This window comes from Megalops cyprinoides, chromosome 6 (genome assembly GCF_013368585.1).
Source record: "Megalops cyprinoides isolate fMegCyp1 chromosome 6, fMegCyp1.pri, whole genome shotgun sequence".
In the NCBI taxonomy this organism is placed as follows: Eukaryota; Metazoa; Chordata; class Actinopteri; order Elopiformes; family Megalopidae; genus Megalops; species Megalops cyprinoides.
The window spans coordinates 18,238,437-18,257,375 of record NC_050588.1 but is presented as its reverse complement, the minus strand read 5'-3'; the positions used below and the strand labels follow the sequence as shown (position 1 = coordinate 18,257,375).

The 18,939-nt window shown below is 43.6% G+C and overlaps 1 protein-coding gene across 2 annotated transcripts in view; it reads left to right on the top strand.

Annotated features, from left to right (window-relative positions):
• Positions 1-14,198, top strand: part of LOC118778745 (myelin transcription factor 1-like) — a 31,121-nt gene extending 16,923 nt beyond the window's left edge. Inside the window, exons 4-23 of one of the 2 annotated variants that reach the window (XM_036530415.1) lie at positions 393-426; positions 1,029-1,091; positions 1,487-1,770; positions 2,194-3,171; positions 4,312-4,446; positions 4,680-4,770; positions 4,885-5,007; positions 5,347-5,561; positions 5,766-5,980; positions 6,723-6,986; positions 7,143-7,306; positions 7,438-7,500; positions 8,611-8,679; positions 9,871-9,933; positions 10,262-10,345; positions 10,569-10,790; positions 11,905-11,996; positions 12,368-12,471; positions 12,834-12,977; positions 13,282-14,198. In XM_036530415.1, the coding sequence (XP_036386308.1) occupies positions 393-426; positions 1,029-1,091; positions 1,487-1,770; positions 2,194-3,171; positions 4,312-4,446; positions 4,680-4,770; positions 4,885-5,007; positions 5,347-5,561; positions 5,766-5,980; positions 6,723-6,986; positions 7,143-7,306; positions 7,438-7,500; positions 8,611-8,679; positions 9,871-9,933; positions 10,262-10,345; positions 10,569-10,790; positions 11,905-11,996; positions 12,368-12,471; positions 12,834-12,977; positions 13,282-13,422 (3,548 nt within the window). In that variant the 3' untranslated portion in view covers positions 13,423-14,198. Of the gene's footprint in view, positions 1-392; positions 427-1,028; positions 1,092-1,486; positions 1,771-2,193; positions 3,172-4,311; positions 4,447-4,679; positions 4,771-4,884; positions 5,008-5,346; positions 5,562-5,765; positions 5,981-6,722; positions 6,987-7,142; positions 7,307-7,437; positions 7,501-8,610; positions 8,680-9,870; positions 9,934-10,261; positions 10,346-10,568; positions 10,791-11,904; positions 11,997-12,367; positions 12,472-12,833; positions 12,978-13,281 lie in introns of those variants that run through there. The other variant, XM_036530414.1, reaches the window with a different exon arrangement.
• Positions 14,199-18,939: the final 4,741 nt, after the last annotated feature.

The window sequence follows — 18,939 nt, the reverse complement described above, 5'->3', positions numbered from 1 at the left end:
TATGATGTTCTGAGGGCTCTCTTATTGGCCAGACCTAGACATAACCCAGACAGGAGATGTCCAAGGAGACATACGTCACTGAAGTTTAAAGGAAAGGGTTTTTTTTAACCAAAAAGGGGCAAACTTATTTTCTACCCAAATAAACATAACATGTTAAGGACTCTGAGCTTTAGGAGGCTTAGTTTTTTAGACATGGCAATAAAGAAAGGCATTGTAAGAGCTTTATTCAGATATGATGCTGCTCTGAGCATGAAGCTATTTATTGGCTGCAGGTGGTTTCCTTGTTTTGTTTTCCTTTGTGAAGTATCATAAATCAAATGCTCAGTTATAATGAAGGTAATAACTGTATCAATACCAATAATAATGACTCTCTCACTCTCTCTCTCTCTCAGCGCCCGTTGAGCTTATGGGACAACAGGAATTAAGGTGAGATAGATAATACTTAGGTTCATGTTTATACTTCTTTATTTTACACATCTAGACAAAATGGAGGTAAATCCAGGTGTAGTTTCAGGCTTCCATTGAGCCCTTTTAGTTTTGGACAGTTACTTCCTTGCTCTCCTTGCTCTGTTAATAGCACAATCGTCTTTTTTCACACATTCTATTGATTTAATTGGTGACTGACATATTGAAGAGAATATGAGAGAAATGTAATAGAAGTCGTGAACCACTACACAGTCCACAGAGTGTGTCATACCTGTACCAGTGTGTGTGAGTGCATGTATTTGCACATGTGTGCATATGTCTCTTATGTCTCCTTGCGTGTGTCTATATGCCTAGTGTGTGCATACTGTTATGTGTTTGCTTTTATGCGTGTGTACACACGTGTCCTCCTTTCTGGGTGTGTATGTGTGTGTATGCTTCTGTGTGTTCCTCTGTCCTCTTTTATGTGTACATACATGCGTATGTATATGCATGTAGTCCCCTTATGTGTGCGAGTGTGTCAGTGCATGTAAGCCTCTATTCAGGCCTGTGGTGCAGAAGTGAAAGGTATACAGACTGAGACTGTGTTTGTGTGACTCATTCAGCTGCCCCACGCCTGGATGCAGCGGCTCAGGACACATCAGTGGGAGATACTCCCGGCATCGCAGGTAAGGCAGCAGCAGCCACACATACTGGAATTAAGTCTCCTTCACACAGAACACCCTGAAGCACTTTCGCTTTCTCCATTCACACTGAAAAATCAGTATCTTACTAAATATGACCCCAGCATCCATCCATTACTCATATTATACCCACTTTCAGTTACATGCATTCCTGAATTTTCTTTTGTCTTAGTTCATGATTATCAGCCTTTCTTTCCTAAGAGTATGCCCGGTTAATGTGCGATATATCTTACCAAACACTTTCCACTGATTTAAAATTTCCAAATATAGGTGTGTACACAACTGTCGTGCTGGTAAAACCGAGGACTCTTCCTACTCATGTGTCCTACCCCTCCACCCTTGCCAACCCCACCCCCGCCCCACTCTGTTCACCCAATCAGCGTGCTAAGCTGCCCTTTGGCCAAAAAGAGGAAACAGCAGGAGGCGGAGTCAGAACAGGACCAGCCCACTCCTAAGAGGAAGCCCCACCCCCTGACACTGGCCCTTGATGAGGGCTACAGTGTGGATGGCTCCGGCAGTGAGGAGGAGGTGGAAGGCAAGGATGACCCCTCCGCAGAGGAAGGGGCAGAGTCAGAGTTGGAGGAACAGAGGGAGGAGGAAGAGGAGGTGCTGACGAAGAAAGGGGAGCCTGGAGAGAGGCCCAGCACAGCAGAGGTCACAGTAGGTGTGTTTCCCCACAACAGGTGCCAAAAACCTGTACCACAGAGTGATACTGTCACCGCACTGATATGAATAACAGTGTAATAGGGGTGGCAGTTTGGTATAGTAGGGGTGGCAGTGTAGTACAGTGGTTAAGGAGCAGGACTTGTAGTTGAAAGGTGATCGGTTTGATTCCCTGCTGGGACACTGCTGCTGTACCCTTGGGCAATGTACTTAACCCACAACTGTCTCAGTAAATATCCAGCTGTGTAAATGAATAACATTGTAAAAAAGGAAAAAAAAAACTGTAACTGATATAAGTCACTCTGGATAAGAGTGTCTGCTAAATGCCAGTAATGTAACATAATGTAATTTATGCATGTTGCTGTGTGAGTTTACTGGTCAAATGTGTCCTGTCATTAACTTTTGACTTCCTCACTCTCTACAGAGGAAGGTTTGCCAGCGGAATCTTCGAGCACTGGAAAATGTGACGATACCGAGCAGTCATCTGCAGCCTCACCCACACCCACAGACACGCCCCCAGCCTCTCCCACAGCTGGGACCCGCCTCTCCAGTTGCCATGAGATAGTTGCCAGCTCTTTGCTCCACCTGAGCCAGATCACAGAGGCCACGCCCCTCCAGCAAAAGGTTGTCATGGAGACAGGGGCAGACAACCAGGAGGAAAGGGCTGGGCAGGAAGAGGAAAATAAAGACAATGAGCCTGCAGATGTGAAGCATGAGGAAGAGGAAGATGAAGGCGATATGGGCAGAGAGGTGAAGTGTGAAGAGGAAAAGGTAGTGCAGCAGCCAGTAGGGGGAAAACTTGAGGTGTCAGCTGATGAAGAAGAAGAGGAAGGAGAAGTAGGTGGGCCACATGCTGGGCAAAGGGAAAATTCAGACCACCAGTATTTCAGCGGGGCACAGGCAGAGGTCAAGAGGGAGGGCACACAGGAAGAGGAAGAAGATGATGAAGCTGATGAAGATAACGAGGAGGAGGAAGAGGGAGAGGGAGAAAAACCCACCTCCACCAACATCAGCACCGCCAGCGTCTCATCTCAGGGATCAGAAACCGAAGCACAGGGAGTGGGGCATGGCAAAACTGCCCAAGGAGAAGAGACCCACCCCACTCCCAAAACCACACCCCCCACTGCGGCCCGCATGGAGGAGTCAGAGAGAGAGGAGGAGGAAGAGGAGGAGGAGGAAGAGGAAGAGGAGCACGATAGCCTCTCGCAGAGGTCAGTGGTGATGGAGGAGGCAGAGTCGTACGACCTGACGCGGGGGAACCTGGGGCTCCTGGAGCAGGCCATCGCCTTGAAGGCAGAGCAGGTGCAGGGCCACACCCACCAACCCCTCAGGTACTTCCCCACGAAGGAGCGGCCAGACAAGCTCACGGACGCCGCGCACAGCAAGGGTTACTTCAGCAAAGGTAGGGCAGTATACAAATAACTGTATAACTATATATGAATTTAATATATTATGTTTTTAATTTAATTCAATGCAAAATTAAAATATTTAAGCACATAATTACATAATTTGTCAAGGGCACCTGCCAGCCAGATAGGACAGGATCCTGTGTGCATTGATGCATGCTGTAAATGTATGTGAGTATAATATAAATCTGAATAACTGGTGAATACATGGGGAAGAACACAGGGAAAGGGAGAGGTGACATCGTGAGACTGCCTTGTTTGTGCTGCACTCCCATTGGCTGGCTCCCTGTCCACATTGGCTCCTGCACTGGTGTCGGGTGTTTCCAGTACTGTCTGCACCTCCATTTATGCACTTTGCTATGGATGTTTAGGGCTATATTACGCCCATTCATTTCTAAGAAAGAAGCGAACCAGAACACGTATATTTTCAACCATGGCAGAGACAAAGGTTTCAAAGTGAAGCACGCTGCACTGAAAATCTGGTCAATGAACTGAATATTTGTGCTGGCCTTGTTCTGAACATAGTTTTCCCTGCCTTGTTCCCTGCCCTTGTGTAATTAGAAGAAGTCGATCTCATTAATACTCAATTTGCAGGGCGACAAAGTGCCTTTTCTTCTTATCCTCTCCAGAGAGGCATTTAATTTCATATCTGAAAGCTGCTAGACATTCCTGTGAGCAGTGGGGAGAAACCTGGGGCATAGTTTAGTCACTGATTAATTAATTTACCATTCAAAGATCATTCAGAGAATTGTGTTTTATCATAGCTTGTCCGACACTTACAAACAGGGAATATATGCAGCACTGTATAAAGAGAAAATACAGTGCGATGAATTCATTTTCGAAATGTGTAATTCATTCAGAGCTTGTGAAAAATTAGCATTTGCATTTAGTATTTGTGATTTCAATTACTGTCCATGCAATTACTGTAAAAGTGACTGTTGCAAATATAATTTCAGTGTGTGGTGCGTGTATTTATTTCACTTATATTGAATTCTTTTTGCTTTTGTTTTTTTATTTTATGGCATAAAGTAAGTTAGTTTCATATTTGAATAGAAACATGGTGCTGTGTTATGAGGGGATGCCTTTGCATTTATAAGGGGTTCCACACAGACAAGTACATTTGCTGCCCTCTCCAGAGAGCTCCAGGCAGGAGAAAAAGGAAGTGAAATGCCCCACCCCTGGCTGTGACGGGACGGGTCATGTGACCGGCCTGTACCCTCACCACCGCAGTCTGTCCGGCTGCCCACACAAGGACCGGGTCCCTCCAGAGAGTGAGTACTGCCCCGCCCACTCTCTACATCACTGCAGAGAGATTATGGCCATGCCCAAGCTGTACTGCAGATTACTGTCCTAATGTCTGTGTAACATCAGAAACTACCACGTGTGAAATGTAATGATTTCAGGATGCTTTGAAACAGTGTCTAGTACTTGCTGTATGAGTGAACTGATTTCACATGGTTTAAAAACTGTCTCCTGTTCGGCCCAATATCCACCCCCTGTCCAGTCCTGGCCATGCACGAGAATGTGCTGAAATGTCCAACACCTGGCTGCACGGGACAGGGTCATGTCAACAGCAACCGCAACACCCACAGGAGGTAGGGAAGGCTTCACACCTCTACACTGAGGAAACCCCATATGAATCTGTACTCTTTTGTTATCAGATGGTGGGTCAGTTAATCAATTAAATTAAATTATATTTTGTCCTGCAGTCTGTCAGGCTGTCCCATTGCTGCAGCAGAGAAGCAGTCCAAGTCCCACGAGAAGCAGTCCGCCCCGCCGTACCCCTCCACTGACAGCACGCCAGGAAGCCCCAACTCTGACAGAGTCCTCAGGTCAGCACTCTGCCAGATACCCTAAACTCTTTCAGAGCATCTGCTGACACCCCAATCCCCAGAAAGGTGCTCTCTCTCCCCTCAAGAATTCTCTCTCTTAAACAGACCCTCGTCCTAAACCTTTCTCTCTTTGAAAACACTTGCTGCTTAACAGCCTGCTCTTTTCCTCAGAGTGCTGTCTCATATATAAAACCTCTCTCAAACTGATCTCTCATCCTTCTCCCTGTTTCCCTGTTCTGTCTCCTCTCCTCTTCCCTCTCTCCCCTTCTCCCTTTCTCCTCTGTCCCTCTCTCCCTTCCTCTCTCCTCTTTTTCCTCTGCTCCCTTGCTCTCTCCATAGGCCCATGTGTTTTGTGAAGCAGCTGGAGATCCCCCAGTATGGCAGTTTCAGGCCAGGTTCACTACCAGCTACGCCTCGCGCCAACCTCGCTAAGGAGCTGGACAAGTACTCCAAGGTGTCCTTCGACTATGCCACCTTCGACGTCCAGGTGTTCGGGAAGCGCATGCTGGCCCCAAAGCTACAGACCAGTGAAACCTCACCAAAAGCCTTTAAATGTGAGGACCCTCCTCTCTCTCTCTCACACACACACCATTTTCAAGGTGAAGTGGTTCATTTGCAAACAGCCAAATGATTTTTTAACTCAGGTGACATGGCTGTGAATTATTCAAACACATTTCTCGTCAAGGTATGAATGATTGAATTTTGTGACCCATTTATTTAGGTGCGGAGTGATGTGACCTCACCTCTCTTTCCCACAGCCAAACCCTACCCCAAGGCCTCTTCCCCCAGACGCAGCGTGCCCGGGGGTTACACACAGAATGCCTCTTCCTCCTGCTCCTCTTCTTCCTCCTCCACCAGCGGCTACGACTACTCCCATGATGCTGAGGCTGCTCACATGGCTGCCACTGCCATCCTTAACCTGTCCACCCGCTGCTGGGAGAGACCCGAGAGCCTGCTCTCCAAGCAGCAAGAGGTGAGCCTCTCTGCTCTCCAGGCCAGCACAGAGGCTGCTTCACCTGCATGCTCGAGCACTTTCAGCTCCAGGCTTTCCCCTCAGAACTAGCCCCCCCCCCTTTCCCTAGGGAAATAGCCAGAGCTAGCATGGACATTATTTTACCCACTTTCTGTCACAGAAACTGATTATTTTCTCTTCTCCTTCTTCTTCTGCCTCTCCTTTTTGATATTTAACCCAGCTCCTTGCCTGATAGATTAAGCTGTCTGGAAATTTGTGGATTTATGTTTTTCCATGCAGCTGACATTGTATCCACCAGAAACAGTGTTTGTGATTAGGTTTGTGGATACAGTCATGCTTTGAATCTGACATTCACTTTGAAAAGTGTTGATCATGTGAGCAAACCGTGTTTGGATGATAGTGGTAGCTCTATCTGGGATCCTGTTTCCTATCATATGTAACAACTTGATATATAAGACAACTCTGGAACAGGACACTGCATTGCAGAGCTCATATCCATTTGGGAAGGCATTATTGTATTATTTTTTTCCTTAGCAAATGGCCTTATCCAGATACACAGGTGGAATTTTACATATTGCCCATGCATGTGACTATGTTTTTGCCACAACAAACTGGGTAAAGCATGTAGCAGTAGTATATCATCTTTGAGTTGAACCTGCAGCCTTCTGGCCAACAATAAGAAATGACCCATCTCCGGTGTGCTCAGAATGTACTCTGTATTCCATTCTCTCCCACCCTCCAGAGCCCAAACATTGAGGTGGATGAGAACGGCACCTTGGACTTAAGCATGAAGAAGCCTGTCAAACAGGACAGCTCCAGCCCAGGGCTGCGCTCACAGGACGCTCCTTCCTCCTCTTCCTCCTCCTCCTCCTCCCTGCACCCCGGTGGCGGCAGCAGCAGTAGCGTGACCTCACCTCCTTCTAGCCATGCCCACAGGCCGGAGGAGTGGGAGGGGCCTCTGGACTATACCAAACCCAACCGTCAGAGAGAGGAGGTACCAGAGGAGGTGAGCTGTTTTTTGTGGACTTGTTTTTATCTCCACTTTTTTCCACTTAAAACTCATTTAACACCAAAAACACTGAACATGACAACAGACAATTAAAAGGAGAGGCACTGAAAAGACATTGAAAGCACTTCCGTGCTTCTCTTGGCTCAATAACAGGTGGAGCAGACCACACAGGCAGAACAGTCTTACTCTTCTTCTGACAATGAGGACTACGACAGGACAAAGGGCAGCATCGAGGAGAGGAAGTACCCTGGCGAGGTCACGACATCTAGTTTTAAAGTCAAATTCCAGCCAAAGGATTGCAAGAAAGATGTTCTGCTGTGAGTATCTCCCTGCAGCCTGTCCAGGGACTACATCTATCCAGGGACTAACACTGGCTTTTGACAAAAGCTGACAGCTCTCTCTTTCTCCTCCTAATTCTTACCCTCTTCCTCTCTCTATTTTCCTATAGGTGCCCCACCCCAGGCTGTGATGGAAGTGGTCACATCACTGGGAACTATGCCTCTCATCGGAGGTATGTTACAGTGAGAGGCCCCCTGCTGGTTACTGTAACCCTGGTTACTGAGTGCTGTAACCCTTAGCTTCAGCCGTCTCTCTTTACAGAGCTGTAAAAAAGCTGTTAAGCGTGGGCCTTTAATCACAGTGAAGGAATATCCAAACACAGTTGAGTTTGCTGTCATTACCGTTCAAAAGGATCGCTGTCTTGAGCCAGAATGGCCTAATCTTTCACCTGAATTCCCTGAGCCCATATGCAGGCTTTTCACAGCACAGTCAGCTGAACTTTCACCCTTTGCATGGGATTTTTACTCAGACAAGCTTGGCATTCAGACACTGTGTCAGACGTTATAAGGGTCCTGTTCTTGACATCACAGCAGTTTACTGTAACTGCCTACTGAGAAGACTCAGAATAGGTGATAAGTTATTTTTTTTGTTGCAGAGCTAGACAAATGAATGTGGGTTGCTAGTGTGCCTTTGCATGCTCAGATTGGCAGAATAAAATAACTGAAAAGAACGCAATTTTCTTCCTTGCCCACTGAAGGAAGGAGGAGAGATCTGTGGGCCACAGTTTGTTAGCTATGAAGAATTACCTCACCCGCTGTAAACCTTCATTTCAGTAGTGCATATCACATCAAAGCAGCTAGCTGTATGTTCATCATGTATATGGTAGTAGTTCAACCTGCTAATGTTACCATTAGCTAGCTAATATTAGTGCAGTGGTGTGGGGATGATGAAAGCATTAGGAGAGCTTAATGTAAAGTTGGTAAAACTGCATTTGCAATTAATACCGCCAGAGTAATTACTACTGTGGGGTTAGAGAGTTTTGAGGAAGAATGAACAAGACAAGAGTAAAATATGCTTTGCATCACATGCCTTATTTAAAAAAAGACATTTTTAAAAACACAAAAATGCAAAAGACACATATGTCCTTGTGATGGCTTTGCAAAATTTAAATCTCAATAGCCAGCATCTGTATATAAATATACATGTTTATAAACATATTCCAAGAATTTTTTTTCTTTTCCCCAGCTGTTTCTTCCTTCTGCTCTAACACAGAACTCTCTCCCTCTCCACTGTCTCTCTCGTTCCCTCTCTTTCTTCCTCTCTTGCCTCCTTCCTCCTCCAGTCTGTCTGGATGTCCTCTCGCTGATAAAAGCCTGCGGTCCCTCATGGCAGCCCATTCTCCTGAGCTCAAGTATGTGTGTGTCTCACTGCGCTCTTCTCCTCTGCTCGCCTGCAATGTTATTGTACTGTTACTGCACTGTACAATAATGTTACTGCTATGTTTAAAACTGCTACTATACTTTATACAACTGATACCGGAAAATCCAAAACTACTGCCACACCATGAAATCGTTACTGCTATATTTAATATGGTCACTGCGTTGTTTAACACTGTCACTCCACTGTTAAATTCTTACTGCGTTATGTGATATTGTAACTACACTGTCAGATACTGCAATATCTAATACTGTTCCTGCACTCTGCACTAGTTACTTCAGTATTTGAAAGTGTAACTTCATCATGTACTACAGCATTATTATTACAGCATTTATTACTGTAGTAATAGCATTTCAGATTAATATGGTAGCATTTAATACTGTTTCTACACCATGTAATGCTGTTGCCACAGTACATGGTAACTCTTAATGCACTGTGTAATGCTGTTATTGCACTATGTAATGCTGGTACTCCACTGTCCATTATAGCTGAGCTTCTCCTCATTGACATGTCCCCCTTAATTCCAGCTTCTGTTATTCCATAATGTGTACTTAATTCTGTCAAAATCTGAACACGCTGCTGAAACCAAAGATTTTATATGTGTTTCTGAGGTGGTTTCAGAGGTTATGAACTCACTGTTTCTGGATTATATGTGCATGGAAATACTGATCTGAGGATTCAGCTTTCATCTCCATCCTTACAGGGATACAGACAGCTTCTTTTGACTGGTTTTAGCATTTCATCATATTAAGTGTAGCATAAGAAAAGGGACAACCCAGTGTATGAATGCTTACTGTACTATTGTGTTGGAGCCACATAGCATTCACAATTAGAGGATGCATTCTCCAGTATTGGTTTTATGAATGGGTGGAATGAAAAGGGGAAAAAAACCTTTCACATCTTACTTTGTGAACAAACGGCTTCCTGTGAGATGATTTTAACTTGTCAGCCCTCTTCACACTCTGCGATAAGCACAGTAAGCTGTCTCTACAATCAGTTCACACCGATGGAGTGCACAGCCTGGGGAATCACACACAGCTCCCCTTCTGTTAGCATCTTGCCAGCTTGCCAGGCAGGGAAGAGTGGATCGTCTTTTATAACGTTTCTGAAACATGTCCTTGAACTTACTTATTTTCTCAAAAATGTAAATTTCATGCGTCCTTAGGTGCCCCACCCCGGGATGCGACGGCTCAGGTCACATTACAGGAAACTACGTGTCCCACAGGAGGTATGCTGAGCCATGCCCTCTTATTGCCCTGTGTCACCTGCAGGGACAGCTGCACAGCAGTCATTAACATCATGCTACTGTGAGACACACACCTGACAATACATGTTTTTCTCTTTTTTATCACCCACTCTTACCTTCATACATTTTCTTTTTTTTAATATTTTATGTGACAGTTTCAGTTTCATTCGTTTCAGTGTTCATATTTATCTCTGTAGCTGTTTTTCCACTCAGGCATTCAGAACATGCAAACACTGAACAGTGTTTGCATGAAAAAAAAAAAAAAGTTCAGGGGATTTCCTGCTTTTTTGACAAAGTGTTTCTTTTCCAGTTTGTCTGGGTGTCCCCGCGCTAAAAAAGGAGGAATAAAAACAACCCCCACCAAGGACGACAAGGAAGATTCTGAGCTCATAAAGTGCGTACTCAAGGGAAGCCACACCTTGTTAATGATGAAACAGCTCAGTGACACAAAACGCTCTGGCAGAATTAGCAGTATGTCATAGTATTTAACCAGGAAGGCTGTTTAAATGGTATTGAAGGTTTAAATTGTACTGACACTGAATTGCCTGAGTAAAAATATCAAGCTGGTAACATGAGATAATCATGTAAGTGCCCATCCCCCCCCATCTGACCTCCAGGTGCCCAGTGCCTGGCTGCGACAGCCAGGGCCACATCAGTGGGAAGTATGCTACCCATCGCAGTGCCTATGGGTGCCCGCTGGCGGCACGCCGGCAGAAGGAGGGCTTCCTGAATGGCTCACCTGTCTCCTGGAAGTCCTTCAAGACTGAGGGCCCGGTCTGCCCCACCCCCGGCTGTGACGGCTCTGGCCATGCCAACGGCAGCTTCCTCACACACAGGAGGTACCGGCTTCCCTTTGGGACCTACTGGAGGGCGTACAGGCCTAAATAGATGCGCAGGAGTAGATAGGAATCTACAGGGGCCTACTGGAGCACACAGAGACTTACGGAGACTTATAGGGGAATATTGTGGCCTATAGGTGCCACAGCAGAAACAGGGGACCATGTAGCTAATACAGGTGGACCTTTGTAGTGAAGGGCAAGAGCAGTCACCCCACCCGGCCTCAAAACCGGATCTACAGGGTGCCAAACCTGCAGCTTGACCACAAGGACAAAGAGCCAGGCTCATTGGTATGGCAGTCAGAGCACATACTCAACTGTAGTGACAGCACTCTGTCACACTGCCCTCTCCTTTGGGAAACACACCCATGCGCTTCATGCACCAAGGCGTCCCTCACGCATTGCCCCACCGTACTTCTCCTCAGTGTGTGAGCCGTATAAGGGACTCCCAGGTTAGGCTGACCCCGGAGTGAGAGACCGCAGAGATGGGTGAAGCACCAGTGAGTAGGGCACTCTGGGATGGGAGAAGTACAGTGGGGGAATGCACGAGGGACGCCTCTGTACGTGAAGCGCATGGGCGCGCTTCCCAAAGGGGAGGGCAGCATGGTTGAGTATGCGCTCTGACTCTCGCTCTTCGCTACAACCTTAAAGTGTAATTATATTGTTTTGTGTTTTATAATTCCAAACATTAATTTCAAATAGAAATACAGTTACAGGGACAAATACAATTTAACACTGACACATTAAACAATACCATTGTCATTTACTTTGTAGTAGAATGTTTTTTACTCAAAGCTACCTTCCCACACCTGTCCCCTAGATGGGCCTATAAAATTGTAATGTTGCATGACAATTGAATCTGGGCTAGTAACCCCAAGGTTGTTGGTTCAATACCTTGGCAGTGCATTGCCATGGGTGAGGCACCTTTACTGCTGTAACCATGCTGTAGAGATAGATATATAGAGATAGATAAGAGAGTCTTTAGAATAAGAATAAGAAGTGAAGCCAGACCATAGGAAGGAGTGCATGCTACTTGTCACAGTCTCGGTGCTTTCAGTATATTTCATGTAGGTTTCACTCTGTCTGATGCTTGATGTTTGGATGCTTGTGTCTGCAGTCTCTCTGGTTGTCCCAGAGCCTCCCTCTCTAAGAAGAAGGCCAGGGCTCCTGGGGAGGAGTACGGCAGCACTAAATTCAGGGCCAGTGACGGTAAGACCAGAGCCGTTTGACAATCCGTTTATAAAGGACGGTTTACCAATAATACTGATTGATTTATTAATTGATTGGTTGATTGATGGATGGATAGAGATGGACTGATTAATAGTGATGGGGAATCCATACATGGCTTTTTAAGAATAACAATTAACAGCTTTAGGATGATTAAATATTTAAAGGCATGTTCTTTCCCTCCACTTTCTCTTTTTCATGGTTATTGGACTCTCGCATCTGCTATTCTGAGTGACAGTGTACCTGTTTAAATAATCCAGCTGCCTAAAGTGAAAGCTTGTGCCTTCTTGATGAATTGATTGGCCTGACTGACCGCTTGATTGGTTGCTTTATTGATTGATCTTTCCATTCAGTTCTGGATAACGATGAGGACATCAGACAGCTGAACAAAGAGATCAGCGAGCTGAATGAGTCCAACACTGAGATGGAGGCTGACATGGCCAACCTGCACACTCAGGTGTGTCACAGGTGCACACTGCAGCCCCCCACTCCTCTCCCATAGACACAGCTGATGGCTTCACACCTGTCACATGCCCACACTTCTCTCCTTCGCAAACCCAAACCACTTACAACCAGCGGACGAAGTTTACTCTGTGAAGATTTAGTAATGTGGGAGTATGCCCCATTGTTGTGTATAGTGCGTCTGCGCAAACGTGCTATTTGTGCGATTTGGTGAGCATGAGTTGTGTGTTGTGCAAACGTTCTGTGTGTTGTGCACAAGCATTGCGTGTTGTGTAAAGGTGCCGTGTGTTGCATAAAGTGTGTTGTGTGCATGCGCTGTGTGTTCCGTGACACTCAGTGGATTGTGCGCTCTTCCAGATATCTTCCATGGAGAAGAACCTGAAAAACATGGAGGAGGAGAATAAGCATATCGAGGAGCAGAATGAGGCCTTGTACCTGGAGCTCTCCGGCCTGAGTCAGGCTCTGATCCGCAGCCTGGCCAACATCCGCCTGCCGCACATGGTGAGCACCACACCAGATGGGCTTTAACATCTATTAACATCACTGCACCTTTCAAAGTAAAAATGAAGGACAACAAGAAGAGTCCAGAAGAATGCCCATGTAGCAACAAGCACAGCATCTACATAACCATCGGAATGTATTTTTATTGTAATGTAATTTACAGTGATTGATTTCTATGTATCATGCAGTTTATGTGTGGTGTTTTATCTGCCAAATATTTCACATTATTTTTCCACTGTGGTTGAAAGGCAAGCGTTCTCACGTGCTATGCCTGATGATTCGACATTGTTTTTCACTGCTGCAGGAGCCAATCACGGAGCAGAATTTCGACACCTACGTGGACACTCTGACCGATATGTACTCCAACAAAGAATGCTACCAGAACCCGGAGAACAAGGCTCTGCTGGAGATTATTAACCAGGCTGTGCGGGGCATTGAGGTCTGAGGAATGAGAGGACGCAGAGAAACAAGGGGAAGAAACCGCAGAAATGACAGAGTAATGTCACGGAGACTGACAAACAAAAAAAGGGCATCCACGGACCTCTTCCTATTACACGAAAAGCAAAACCACTGGGACCAAAATCCATACAAGCTGCTGATAGGTATGTGAGGACAAGAGGAACTGAGCCAAATCCATCATTTTTGGTCTTATTTTGTGGAATATAGTTTTTGTTGTAGTGAGGGAGTAGCTTTGTTTCTGGACTGTTGGGGTATGAGGATGAATGGAGAAGGATGTGAGCAGGAGACCAGGGGGCACAGCTCACAGGGGATGGGGAAATGAACAAGGCAGGGATCGATTACATGTGTCACTCTCACAGCATACTGATATTACACTCCCCGGCGCGTCAAAGTTACGCTCTCAGCGTGCTTTCATCACACTCTCAGTGCGCTGACATTATGTTCTCAGTGTGTTGAAGTTGCAGACTCATATGTTGACATGGGTTTCTCATTACGTCACACATTCAGCTTGTTTATGTTTGAAATCGGATCAAACGAGATTGCATCTGAAGCGTGGATGAGCTTAATGGTCAACTGTTTTAACATTGGGGACAGTAGGGGGGAGGGGTATATTTGGATACACCGGGGAATTTCCTAACCTCCATATTGAAAGCCTGTGGTTGTGTTGGTGGGCACACAAAACAGCCTCATCACCCCAAGGGTGCAGCCACATGCACTTGCTCTGTCTCCTGCAAAAGACAAATGTACACTGTGTAAACCTCAAAGCCCATAGTAATAACCATAGTATTTATCAGCATAGATATCACATTCCATTTCAATGCATAATTTGTAGTTTCACAAATGCTGTTACATAATGTATTTATATTGAAAATTAGGAAATTTTTGATTTTGTCCATGCTATTTATGTATGTTAACTTTGACTATTTATTTAATCTTTCCTATTTATTAAGTTTGTTTTGTAAAAAGAAATGCAACTCAAGCAGTTAACATTTTAACAGCCATTGAGGAGATGAAGTGAAGGTTGTCCTCTGTCCATGTTTGAAATAGGAAAAAAAATCAACCTCAATGAATAATTTTATAGATCATATTATTTATTTTGAAGAATGAGATTTTCAAAGTCTTTTTTTTAATGTGCAAATATTTTATAACTGATGAGTTTTGATAATTTTTTTAAAGGTTGTCCTTTTGTTGATATTTCTTTTCTGTACTTTCAGACACCCACAACGGCTGTTGAAAAGATGAAATATATTTATTATTTATGTATTATTTAAGAATTAACGTTGGTAATATTGTTGGCTATTTATTTTGTAATGTGTGTGTATGTTTGTGATGGCTGCCTATGAATAGTCTTTAAACCTCTGATGACCCTTAAATAAAAGAAAAATTGTGATCAAAAATGGATCAGAACAGAACAGTGTTTACCTATCCTAGTGTTCCCTGCAAAAAACTGATCTTTGCACTGGAAACCAATATGTGTATGTCACATCAATGCCTTTCTGTTACTCCTGTCTTTCTGTAACATTTTAATATGAAAATAGTAGTTGTATGGGGACCCACAAAGCATTTTGATTCATTGCTTAACCATGCTTCACAGAAGACAAGAAGAAATATAGCTAATGGTTTGCAGCTATTTTGTCCTGAAGCAAATAATAATCATCCATTGCATCAAATTTTGCTATGTAGGTAACTCCATCACTAGATGGTAGTTATGTAACATTTCACCCTTCCAGGCTGTTAAAAAATTATAAGTATCAGCCTTCAATTTGATGATTACTATTGTTATCATTAGGCCTTTACTCTACCTAAATGTGTGATCTGTCCCCCTCTGGACACTAATGGGACAGATTTCAGAATGGTGAGAAAGAGCATTATTGCCTGGAAAGATGTCAATTATGATTATAGCTATGTAAGTGGTGTTAAAAAACGAAAGCTCACACAGACAAACAGTTGTTGTTTCACAAAGATTCAGTTTACAACCCTATATCTGTAAAATATTTACCTAAAATTATTTCCATTGATTGTTTCACCTTTTACCAGAGAAACTTAGTAAAGTCACTTTTTTGTTTTGTTTTGTTTTTTACAAAAAACACATTAGATTGTTGTGCTGTCATATTTTAGCTTGTTTTCACACAGTGAACCCATGAGAGGGAGCTGAAGAGTTATGCATTTTATCTTTAATCTGTGTAACTCTGAATAAGTGCTGGGCTGAAGACTGATTTCTGTTTTGCCATTTCATTGTCATCACTGACATTCTCTCAGCGTGTGTCACAAGAAATAATATTTACCATATGAACTGTGCATTATAAATATTAATATAATTCAATTCCATACTCATCTAGCCTTTTGTGGAGCAAAAATCAATTTCCATCCTGTGTTCAAGAACATAACACCTGTTTATAACATTGGAAAGAATGCAATTCTTGCAACTCCCTACATAGTATGTTATCAGATAGGGATCTATAAGGATGCTGAGGGACTCTCAGTGAACTATATATAGACGCTGAATTGCTCTGTTCTCCTAGTTAACTGATTTAGTTAGTAAGATAGTTACATTACATCATTACAGACTCCTTGAAGGCTATACAAGACTGGTTGTCTATATGTACAAACAACACACATGAGAATAGGTCGTATTAACCAAAGCTTTGTGGTCTTATTTGTTTTGGTAACTGCAAAGCATGATCCTGTGGGAGCATGCTTAACTATATACAGTAATATGAATGAAAACGAGAACAGTGATGTCTTCAGGAGGAGTGTGTTGGCCAACATTACTAATAGTGACTGAGTGGGCCTCCTGGTAGCCATTCCCCAGCATGTGGTGTATAGGGCGTGTCATAAGGCACTGCAGACGGTCCAATCAAAACAGCTGAAACTCCTCTGCTGTCCCTTCCCTGCCCCATATCATCATACCCCCTATGTCTCTAGCATCACAGACACAAGTACTACCTCTGACCACACACTTTAAATTCACCAGCTGTACCCAGTACACCCCAGGTTCAGAGCTCACTCAATGTACCCTGTGGTCATTCCATAAAGGATTTCTGCTGACACCTACTGGACTGGCACAGGAAGAGTTTTTAAAAGTGGATTCTGTCAATCATTGTCCTTCTGTTCTATAGAATCTTCTACAGATGCTTCCTGTGAATAGGTGGGCTCCTTCAAGCATGCAGATGAAAGCAGATCGCTGAGGTTGGCAAGACAAAAGGCGCTAAAGTGCAAACAGGCAAGACTGGGAGGCTCCCATACTCCGTTCTAAAAACGATTCGGTTTCTTCAATCTCTTTCCAGCTTTTTCCCTCCTGCTGCTACTTTGACGTCACTTCTCAGCGGCACTTGTGTTGTGCATGTGCAAGCTTGCCTGCGTGCACACATTATTTTCACTACACACAGTAGTCAGACTTTGTGGAAACACCAACACTACGGCCGTGGTGTCCTTTTCTCTAAAAGGAAATGTAATAGCACATGTACAAATCAACTAAAATCAGATGAGAATTACATATCACGTAAATATAAACCCTTTTCAAGTCTACATTTCTGTTAGTTGCAATTGTGTGCAGAAATATGAGGCGATAAAATGCCACTTCTAACAAAGATAAAGAGATCTCCTTGGGGTATGTGCATGGTTTATGTGCATGCATGCGTGCGTATATGTGTAATGTGTGTGTGTATATATATTATAATATATAAATAATAGTAAATAATAGTGCATGCTGTGCTGCCAATAGTGAGTCATCTATTGCTGCCGTTTGCTCATACATATTATGAAAAGAACTGAAATATTAATGCAACTTCTGATGTAACCCGCTAGCAATTCTCTAAATGCTCACCCAAGTTCAGTTCTCAGAATAAGAGAAGAAAGGGCCAATCAGTATCAACAGTGTTTCAGGTCCAAATATCAGGCCTGTGTTACTGGGACGGGATGTCATTACAGGTTACAGGTCTATGGGAAGCATACTGAAATATCTATAGCGGACATAGAGTTAGGCAATGCTTTCAATGTTTCAAACAGAAATAATCACTGTGACCCTGAAGTCTGAGTAAAGATTTACTTCTGTCCACTTTAACCACATGTTAACACAGCATTAGGATGCAACTTTATAAGCTACATAAACACTTCCAGAATCCTTTTCCATTTTCTTCCTTCTACTTCTCAGTCTTATTTATCAGGTCCATTATATCACTGCAAATTCCAACTACCCATGACACATCTTATCTTTGGTCTGTCTTGTCTGGATAACCTAAACATGACATTCAGTTTAATTCAACACCCGCAAGGTCATGAACCTCAGTTCTAAGCCAGCAGTACCTGACGTGAGCCCAAGGCATTTGTTCTGCAGACAGCCCCATAATGGAAGTATGTGTGTTTCCAGCACCAGTAGTTTCAGGCCAAACCTGATGGTGTCACTTGGCCGTGCATTCATTTAAGAAATGAAGGATGTTCTGGAGTCAGCAGTATTTGAGCAATAGGGGAAGACCTGTTCAGTAGAAATTCTAACAGCTGTACTTGGGTTTCCTTAAAGAAGCACAGTTCAGTGGAAGTCAGCTTTGCCCTTTTCCATTGAATTCATTACAATACTTGTCTTGATTTTCCTGCCTACTTTTCACTCTACGGTATAGTTGTACGTACTATCACCTCACAAACAAAGCCAAAGTAACAATGCACAGGTGTGCATAATTGAAATTTTGACTTAAAATTTCCCAATGCATGGATTAATTCAACATATTAATGCTTTGATTAACAACAACAAATATTGCACAAACATAAGCCAGGTGCAGGATAACATACAGCCCTTTGTTTGACAAGGTAAAATCTGCCTTTATGCTACAACTAGGATAGCTTTGTATAATAAGAAAAGTATGAAGTATGCTAGTCACTGGTCACTGGATGTGGTTTGCTGTGTATTAGAATTCAGTATTCACCCACTGGTAAGAGAACCTACTGAAACCCCATTTTCTGTGTGAGGTGACAGATGTTCCTCCAGCTCCTGCCTTCTTTAAACCAATTTGAGTTGTTTTTAAACTACGAAATGAGACAAGCGGAGGCTCGTGCCGGGAGAACGTTATTTCGATCTGAACAAGTCAGCTCAATGCCAGCTTTATTTCAATACTGTGCTTAACCGCCAAAATACAGACTTGACTTCAAAACACTGACCAATGAAAGGAGTTACAAAACAAAAATGTATTTCACTTGTTTAATGATTAAAAAAATATTTCTTTCCAAGACAAAGACACACAGAAATGGGTCTCCCGGCCACCCAAAGTGCACTGGAGCTGCTCGGAGACCACTGTGACACAGAATTGGCGATGGTGTCGGAGAACATGAGGTAAATGTTATTTGTGAAAAGGAAAAAAAAAATAATAATAATAATAATAAAAGGCACAATTTACAAGCAACTGTGCCCAGAAAATTCACTTAACAATAATAATAATAATAATAATATTATAATAACAACAACAACCATAATCATTATAACAGCTTTAGAAAAAATATGCAACAAAAATAC